The sequence below is a fragment of the Triticum urartu genome, chromosome 7 (assembly GCF_003073215.2).
Source record: "Triticum urartu cultivar G1812 chromosome 7, Tu2.1, whole genome shotgun sequence".
Taxonomy (NCBI): domain Eukaryota; kingdom Viridiplantae; phylum Streptophyta; class Magnoliopsida; order Poales; family Poaceae; genus Triticum; species Triticum urartu.
The window spans coordinates 486,564,134-486,573,972 of record NC_053028.1 but is presented as its reverse complement, the minus strand read 5'-3'; the positions used below and the strand labels follow the sequence as shown (position 1 = coordinate 486,573,972).

At 48.9% G+C, this 9,839-nt stretch overlaps 1 protein-coding gene across 1 annotated transcript; it reads left to right on the top strand.

The window, feature by feature from the left end:
* The first annotated feature begins 2,191 nt into the window (after window positions 1-2,191).
* LOC125521719 (cytochrome P450 93G2-like) lies at window positions 2,192-4,253 on the top strand. The gene is made up of 2 exons (XM_048686783.1): window positions 2,192-3,187; window positions 3,270-4,253. Exons 1-2 carry the CDS (start codon window positions 2,267-2,269, stop codon window positions 3,891-3,893), a joined length of 1,545 nt encoding a protein of 514 aa, XP_048542740.1. The 5' UTR covers window positions 2,192-2,266; the 3' UTR covers window positions 3,894-4,253.
* The last annotated feature ends 5,586 nt before the right edge of the window (window positions 4,254-9,839 follow it).

Below are 9,839 nucleotides of genomic sequence, written 5' to 3'. Positions count from 1 at the left end.
AATGTCGGTGTCAAAACCGGCGGATCTCGGGTAGGGGGTCCCGAACTGTGCGTCTAGGCCGGATGGTAACATGAGGCAAGGGACACGAAGTTTTACCCAGGTTCGGGCCCTCTCGATGGAGGTAAAACCCTACGTTCTGCTTGATTAATATTGATGATATGGGTAGTACAAGAGTAGATCTACCACGAGATCGGAGAGGCTAAACCCTAGAAGCTAGCCTATGGTATTATTGTTGTTGGGTATGTTGTCCTACGGACTAAAACCCTCCGGTTTATATAGATACCGGAGAAGGTTAGGGTTACACAAAGTCGGTTACAATGGTAGGAGATCTACATATCCGTATCGCCAAGCTTGCCTTCCACGCCAATGAAAGTCCCTTCCGGACACGGGACGAGGTCTTCAATCTCGTATCTTCATAGTCCAGGAGTCCGGCTGAAGGTATAGTCCGGCTATCCGAACACCCCCTAATCCAGGACTCCCTCACCTAGCGACCATCATGACGGTTGTTCTAGCCTGGCTTAATGCAGTCCAGCTTGGTTAACAAGATGACCCGTCAGCACAACGCCTGTTGGCCCTACTGGCAACAACCCAGGATGCTCAAGATTGGTATCATCTGCATGACGACATCATCCGACAACATGGCCGGGTGTGGCCTGGTGACAATGTGCCCCTTCGAAAGCAAGTGCTGGATATTCCTGAAGCTGCAACCGTATGTGCAGCGCTCGGTGACCACCTGCGCCAACCAGAAGATGCCCTTCAAGTACTTTGGGTCGTGCGATACTTCAGTGCGTGGGAGCCGTGGCCTACAAGCTCCAGCTGCCGGACTCCAGCACCGTTCACCCGATGTTTCACGTCTCCCAGCTTCATCAAGCCCTACCTCCAACGGTGCACGTCCTCGAGCAACTTTCGGCAGCAGCAACGGCAAGTCCAGTCCCCAAGGAGGTCCTGCAGCACCGAGTCGTCTAGTGCGGGGGTACCAGCGCGCCGCAAGTCCGAGTTCGTTGAACAGACCAACCGTCGAAATTGGCGACCTCGGAGGACGTCGCCGAGCTCCAGCACCAGTTCCCGGATGCACCAGCTTGGGGCAAGATGTGTCTCGAGGGGGAGGGGATGTTACGGTCCCTGCCACCCTGGCCCCACCTGCAGCGACCACTACGGGACATGTTGCTACATCAACCAATGAACTGGAACGACCGCGACCCGAAGTGAAGCCCAACAACATGTTTCCGGCCCATACTTGGGAGACGACGGGTAGGGTTAAGTAGGTCTCGAAGCCTCCTGCGCGAGGTGTGGAGAAAGTAATTGGCTGGCGGCGGCTCTCTTCCCTCCCGATTCCCCTCTCTTCTTCCCTGGAACCCTATACCGATCGGGGCTTGTATCGAATATTTACTCAGAGTGCTACTTAGATCGAGTGGGAGCATAACAGAGCGACGGAAACGAAAAAAAATGCCTTGCCTCATACAATAACATACCGAACCAGATGTGAGTAGAACCGAAGAAAAAGCCTTGGGCTCCAAACACACAGTGAAAACAACGAGAGAAAAGAGGACGATTAGAAAAAAACAAACAGATCATCAAACATACTTACATCATCAAATTTGAATCTTAAAAAACATGAGTGCACTACATTATGGAATAATGGAGGGGGTAGAAGGCAAACGTGATCTAAACCCAGTCAGTGCGTCGATATCCCCGCCCTGGTCAGCACCGAAATCTGTCGGCCATATCCACGCCACATTTTTTGTTTTGAGTGAACCATATCCACGCCACCTTGGTAAGCCTGCTGAATCGTTCAACGACATGTCTTAATAATGAGTGAGTGAATCCAGGCCGTTGAATTTGGAAAATGAATCTGACCATGCATGGTACCAAACCCGGCCCGGGGCAACGTGGACCGCTTGTCACTACAAGATGGTTCTCTCCGCTCTTTCTCTTCTCTGTTCTAGTAGCAGAGAAGACCGTTCCTGTGTGCATGTACACTTGCGACGTTTGATGTGAGATAGCGACGACTGGTCGCCTATGCATCGCTGCGCTTGGTTACCTCGGGTGAAGAAAAAAAATCAAAAGAATCAGCTTCAGCCACGTCAGATCGTACGTCCGTCGGTTGGCGTGGTTGGTAAGACGGGCGGCGTGGATTTGCAGCGGGGACGGAAATGGATCATAATATATGACAGATATGGACATTATAAGGAGCACGACACGACACACCACACCACACCACAACTGCAAAGCCGGTTAAGCTAGAGGAGTCAGGAGAGGAGGTATCATGGACCAACTCGGATTCGGAGTGGTCTCGGACAGTGCAGCGCCTCTGCTTGTGGCCTCGCTCCTCGCCGCCGTCGCCTTCTTCCTCCTCACGCTGGTCAGACATGGCGGCAAGCACGGCCGCCTTCCCCCGAGCCCCATGGCGCTGCCGTTCATCGGCCACCTCCACCTCATCCGCCCGCCTCCCCACCGCGCGTTCGACCGCATCATCAACCGCTACGGCCCGCTCGTGTACCTCCGCCTGGGCCCCTCCACCCACTGCGTCGTCGTCGGCTCCGCCGACGTCGCCCGCGACGTCCTCAAGTTCGAGGGCAGCATCCCCGAGCGCCCGCTCACGGCGGTCACGCGGCACCTCGCCTACGACTCGGCCGGCTTCGCCTTCGCGCCCTACGGCCCGCACTGGCGCTTCATGAAGCGCCTCTGCATGTCGGAGCTGCTCGGCCCGCGCACCATCGAGCAGCTGCGCCCCGTCCGCGCCGCCGAGCTCGCGGGCGTCATGGGCGCGGCGGCAGAGGCGGCCGCCAAGGGCGAGACCTTGGACATGAGCAGGCAGCTCATTCGCATGTCCAACAACGCCATCATGAGGATGGTGGCGAGCGCGCTGCCGGGCGACATGGCCGACACCGCTCGGGACTGCGCCAAGAAGGTGGCGGAGCTGGTGGGCGCGTTCAACTTGGAGGACTACGTGGCGCTGTGCCGCGGCTGGGACCTGCAGGGGCTGGACCGGAAGACGCGCGACGTGCGCGACAGGTTCGACGCGCTGCTCGAGTCCATGATCAGGACCAAGGAGAAGGAGCGGCGTGGGGAAGCAGACGAGACCAACACCAAGACCAAGGACTTGCTTGACATTCTCATGGACGCGGCGGCGGACCCGGCCGCCGAGGTGAAGCTCACCCGCGACAACATCAAGGCGTTCGTCCTCGTGAGTGCTCCACTCTGTTCTCATGGATTAAATTGAGTTGAGTGCAGTGTCTCGTAACGGTTACTAACAATCTATGAAACAGGACATCTTCACTGCCGGGTCGGACACGACAGCCACCACGGTGGAGTGGATGCTGGCAGAGCTGCTCAACCACCCGGACTGTCTGCAGAAGCTGCGGGCGGAGCTGGATGCCGTGGTGGGCAGGTCCCGGGTGGTGGGCGAGCCGGACGTGGCCCAGATGCCGTACCTGCAGGCGGTGCTCAAGGAGACCCTGAGGCTGCGGCCGCCGGCGGTGTTCGCGCAGCGGGAGGCGATCGAGCCCATACACGTCCGTGGGTACACCATCCCTGTCAAGACGTCGGTCTTCTTCAACATCTTCTCCATCGGGCGCGACCCGGCGTACTGGGAGGAGCCGCTCGAGTTCCGGCCGGAGCGGTTCATGCCCGGCGGCGCCGGCGAGGCCGTGGACCCTAAGGGGCAGCACATGCAGCTGATGCCGTTCGGGAGCGGGCGGCGCGCGTGCCCCGGCATGGGGCTGGCCATGCAGGCCGTGCCGGCGTTCCTGGCCGCGCTGGTGCAGTGTTTCGACTGGGAGGTGCCAAATCCGCCGCTGGACATGGAGGAGGAGGCGGGGCTGGTCACCGCGAGGAAGCAGCCGCTCGTGCTCCTGCCCACGCAGCGCCTCCATCCACTGCCCCTTCCTTAAATGCTTCCACGCATGCAACCATGGATCCCGGGCACGAGATGCCCATTGTATCACATACTCCTTTCCTAAATGCTTCCTTGCGTCGATACAAAAGCAATTCTACCATGCACGGCGCGGTTGCTTTGAGATTCTCCCAATTTTTCAGTGTGTCGCCATGTTGTGAAAAAATTGCCATCAGGATCGATCATATGCCTTATTTTGGTCACGAGTGTTGTAAAAAAAAAGGTGTGTCTACGTGATTACGTCTCAGACGCTGACATCAGCGCTTAGAAAAAGGCCCGGTTGATTTCGTTTTTTTTTTCTGTTTGTAATTGTTTAGGCTGGGCTTTGTCATCAACGAGGCTTTCTCTTTTGTCTTTCTGTTTGCTTGTCTTTTCCACTAGCTGTTTTCTTGTGCTGCCAAATGACTACTAACAATCTACCGAAAAATAACCAGGACAAAAGAGCCGACTAAAACAAACAAAAAATGTCCAACACCCATTGGCACTTGATCGTGTTGGACGTCATCTGGACGCTGTAAGGAAAACACCACATAGCCGACTCAAATGACACTTTTAGTTGTGTTCTCACAAACATCATGGAGTTTCTGTTTTCTATCTTTCAAGAAATATATGTTAAATGACATAGCAAAATTTACTGAAAAATACATGAACATTTTTAATAGGTGAACACTTTTTAAAAACTGTAAAAACATTTTAAAAAACTCATGTACACCTCTCAAATTTCAAGGTTGTTTAAGTCTTAATTTCAAAAAAAATCATCTTTCTTTTCTTATTACTTACAAAATGCAAATAGTATGTTTGCATTTCTGACGATATTTTTAGAAAAAAGTGTTACATAATTTAAAAAATATTCATCTTGTATTAAGAAGCATATTCATTATACATTATGTATTTGGAAAAATAAGTTCAATATTATTTATAAAAGGTTAATCCAATAATTTAAAAATTAAGTTGTATTTGAAAACAATGTTTCATTGTGTACTTTTGAAAACAAAAACCATGTTGAATCTGCGTTGCGACCGAGGGGACACTTGAAGTAGAATGCTCTAGTGGTAAACATGCAATAGCCACCTCAAAATGACACTTCTGATGTTCTAAGTTTCAGTCGTGTTGAAGAGATGTTGTTGCAGTTGGGGCGACACTTGCAGTTATGTACGTATTGATAGGCATGCAACTGTCCTGCTCGCCCCTAAAAACACCAATGGGTTCAAGTTGTGTGGAAGACATATAGTTACATACAAGGGGCACACTTGCAGTAGTGTGTCTAGTGACAAATATGCAACCGTCCTCTTTTTGACAAAACACCACATAGTTGCAGGAGAAAATTCCTTATTTGACACTGTCTTAAAATCTGGTTCCTTATTTGACGCTGGAAAAGTTTTTCTTCCCTATTTGACACTAGTCCTAAATTTTATTCACTATACGACACTTCCGTCCATTTTGAGTCTAAATGATACCTGAAAAGACGATTTTGCCTCTCATGCGGTATGTGCGTGCGCGCGCGTGTGTGTTGTTGCGTGTGTGGGTGCACGTGCACATGTGTGCTGCCGCTGCATGTGTGTGTGTGCATGTGTGCTGATGCGTGTGTGTTTGCTACTGCGTGTGTACGTGTGCGCGCGTGTGTGTGCTGTTGCGTGCCTATGTGCTGCCTGCGTGTGTGCTACTGCTGTGTGTATGTATGTGTGTGTGCTGCCTGCGTGTGTGTGCGCGTGCATGTGTGTTGCTGCGTGTGCGTGTGTGTGTGTGCACGCGCGCGTGTGTGTTGTTGCGTGTGTGCGCGCATGCGTGTGTGTTGGTGCATGTGTATGTGTTGCTGCATGTGTGCTCCTGCCCTCGCACTGATGCTGTGTGTGTGCGCTATTGCCCCCCACACACATACCACATGAGGGGCAGGAGAGTCTTTTCAGGTGTCATTTAGGCTTAAAATGGACGGAAATGTCATATAGGAAATAAAATTTAGAACTTGTGTCAAATAGGGAAGAAAAACTTTCCCAGTGTCAAATAAGGAAGGAGATTTTAAGATAGTGTCAAATAAGGAATTTTCTCTAGTTGCAGTTGAGGGTGACTTGTAGTTGCACGCCTAGTCACAGACATGCAACTGCCCACCCTGACAAAATACCACAGAGTTGCAATTTCATTGAAGACATGCAGTTGGGGGTGACACTTCAGTTGCGTGCCTACTGGTAGACATACAACTGGCCTACTCCCCTCGACAAAACACCACATAGTTGCGGACCTATCTAAGGCATGCAGTTACAGACGATTGTGTGCCTAGTGGTAGACATGCAATTGGTCTCCCCCCCCCCCCCCGCACCGACAAAACACCACATAGTTGCAGTCCTATCGAAGACATGAAGTTGCAGTCCGGAGTGACACTTGCAGTTGCACCTAGTGGTAGAAATGCACACTGGCCTACTCCCCTAAAAAAACACAACATATGTTCCAGTTCTATCAAAGACATGTAGTTGCACCCGGGGGTAACACTTGCAGTTGCATGCTTAATGCTAGACATGCAACTGGACTACTTCCCCAACAAAACACCACATAGTTGCAATCCTACAAAAGATATGCAGTTGCAGCCGGGGGTGACACTTGGAGTTGCATGCCTACTGGTATACTTGCAACATACCTACTCCCCATGACAAAATACCACAAAGTTAAAGCCATATCAAAGACAGACGGGGGTGACACTTGCAGTTGCATGCGTAGTGGTAGACATGTGAAAGTGCGTTATATCGACTAGAGGAGGGTGAATAGGAGATTTTTACAAATTCGTCACTGAGGAATTTCTTGGTGAGGAAATTCCTAAGTCAAGAACAACTAGCAGTGGAATAAGTACTCAGATGCAAGCGTAACAAAGTAGTAGCACAGTCATCATGATGAAATAAAAACAAGCACAAAGTACAAGAAACGTATAAACAGGATAAGCAGGCTGAAGACAAAGTGACTGAAGAATTAGGATTGAGGAAATTGAGAAAGTCTTCACTCAAAGTCTTCAAACAGTAACGATCAAGTTCATCAACACATGAACGAGGAAATGAAGGGTTGAGGAAATAGAACCAGTAGCTTGGTGAAGACAATGATATGGTAGACTAGTTCCAACTGTTGTGACAGTCGTACGTCTGGTTGGAGCGGCTAGGTATTTAAACCTGAGGACACACAGTCCCGGACACACAGTCCTCACTGTATTCTCCTTGAGCTAAGGTCACATAGACCTCACCCAATCACTCGTGGTAAGTCTTCAGGTGACTTCCAAACCTTCACGGACTCGGTCACTCGGCGATCCACAATTTCCTCTTAGATGCTCTAGACCATGACGCATAACCGTCTAGAGGATGCACAGTCCTCAAAGGCAACAATCGTCGGTTCCACACAGGAATAATCTCTTCAGTGATGCTCAATCACTTTGGGTTTGTAGGTGTTTGGGTTTGGGTTTTCCTCACTTGATGATTTTCGCTCAAAGTCCTCGGAGGATGGGATGCTCTCAATGACAAGTGTCAGTTTCTCTCGGAGCAGCCAACCAACTAGTGGTTGTAGGTGTTGGGGAACGTAGTAATTTCAAAAAAATTCCTATGCACACGCAAGATCATGGTGATGCATAGCAACGAGAGGGGAGAGTATGTCTATGTACCCTCGTAGACCGGAAGCGGAAGCGTTTATCAACGCGGTTGATGTAGTCGTACACCTTCATGATTCGTCCCGATCAAGTACCGAACGTACGGCACCTCCGCGTTCAGCACATGTTCAGCTCGATGACGTCCTCGCCTTCTTGATCCAGCAAGAGGGGCGAAGTAGTAAATGAGTTCTGGCAGCACGACGGCGTGGTGACGGTGTTGGTGAAGAACAATCTCCGCAGGGCTTCGCCTAAGCACTACGAAAACTATTATGGAGGATAAACTAGAGGGGACGGGGTTGCCGGCACACGGCTTTGTGTTTCTTGATGTGTCTTGGGTGCTAGCCCTACCCCTCTATTTATATGTTGAGCCTTGGGGTCGAAACTTGGAGTAAAAGCCTTCACAAAGTCGGTTTCACCCGAAAGGCAAGAGTCCTTCTCGGACTCCAGGGCCAGACGCCAGGGTTCCCGGCGTCTGGACCTAGATGCTAGGGACCCTGGCGTCTGGCCCCTGAACTCCGCAAAACTTCCTTTTTCGCTTTCCAAAAACCTTGTGGGCTTTCCCCTTTGGCCCAAATAAAGTGTTCTCGTATCCAAACATTTCGGGAAACATCCGGAACCCCTTCCGGTGAATTCCGGTACCCTTTCGGAGACCAAACACTATTATCCCATATATCAAACTTTATCTCCGGACCATTCCGGAGTTCCTCGTCATGTCTGTGATCTTATTCGGAACTCCGAACAACATTCGGTTACCAACATACATAACTCATAAATACTATATCGTCAACGAACATTAAGTGTGCGGACCCAACGGGTTCGAGAACTATGTAGACATGACCGAGACACTTGTCTAGTCAATAACCAATAGCGGAACCTGGATGCCCATATTGGCTCCTACATATTCTACGAAGATCTTTATCGGTCGAACCGCATAACAACATACGTTGTTCCCTTTGTCATCGGTATGTTACTTGCCCAAGATTCGATCGTCAGTATCTCAATACCTAGTTCAATCTCGTTACCGACAAGTCCCTTTACTCGTTCTGTAATGCATCATACCGTAACTAACTCATTAGTTACATTGCTTGCAAGGCTTATAGTGATGTGCATTACCGAGAGGGCCCAGAGATACCTCTCCGACAATCGGAGTGACAAATCCTGATCTCGATCTATGCCAACTCAACAAGTATCATCGGAGACACCTATAGAGCACCTTTATAATCACCCAGTTACGTTGTGATGTTTGGTAGCACACAAAGTGTTCCTCCGGTAATCGGGAATTGCATAATCTCATAGTCATAGGAACATGTATAAGTCATGAAGAAAGCAATATCAGTAAACTAAAACGATCAAGTTCTAAGCTAACTGAATGGGTCAAGTCAATCACATCATACTCCTAATGATGTGATCTCATTTATCAAATGAAAACTCATGTCTATGGTTAGGAAACATAACCATCTTTAATCAACGAGCTAGTCAAGTAGAGGCATACTAGTGACACTCTGTTCGTCTATGTATTCACACATGTATTATGTTTCTGGTTAATACAATTCTAGCATGAATAATAAACATTTATCATGATATAAGAAAATAAATAATAACTTTATTATTGCCTCTAGGGCATATTTCCTTCGGTCTCCCACTTGCACTAGAGTCAATAAGCTAGTTCACATCTTTATGTGATTAGTTCACATCTCCATGTGACTAATACCCAAAAGGTTTACTAGAGTCAATAATCTAGTTCACATCGCTATGTGATTAATACCCAAAGAGTGATCATGTTTTGCTTGTGAGAGAAGTTTAGTCTATGGGTCTGCAACATTCAGATCCGTATGTATTTCGCAAATTTCTATGTCTACAATGCTCTGCACGGAGCTACTCTAGCTAATTGCTCCCACTTTCAATATGTATCCAGATCAAGACTTAGAGTCATCTAGATCGATGTAAAAAGCTTGCATCGACGTAACTCTTTACGACGAACTCTTTTATCATCTCCATAACCGAGAAATATTTCCTTAGTCCTCTAAGGATAATTTTGACCGCTGTCCAGTGATCTACTCCTTGATCACTATTGTACTCCCTTGCCAAAAAAATGCTAAGGTATACAATAGGACTGGTAAACATCATAGCATACTTTATAGAACCTATGACTGAGGCATAGGGAATGCCTTTTCATTCTCTTTCTATTTTCTTCCGTGGTCAGGTTTTGAGTCTTTACTCAACTTCACACCTTGCAACACAGGCAAGAACTCCTTCTTTGACTGTTCCATTTTGAACTACTCATTGAAAAAACTTATCAAGCGTCTTGATCTATCTCTATAGATCTTG

Bases quoted from the DNA above. Each gene is read 5' to 3' on its own strand.
- LOC125521719 (XM_048686783.1), top strand. From the start codon at position 2,267: ATGGACCAACTCGGATTCGGAGTGGTCTCGGACAGTGCAGCGCCTCTG. The intron at 3,188-3,269 runs GTGAGTGCTCCA...TCTATGAAACAG, and splicing joins ACATCAAGGCGTTCGTCCTC to GACATCTTCACTGCCGGGTC.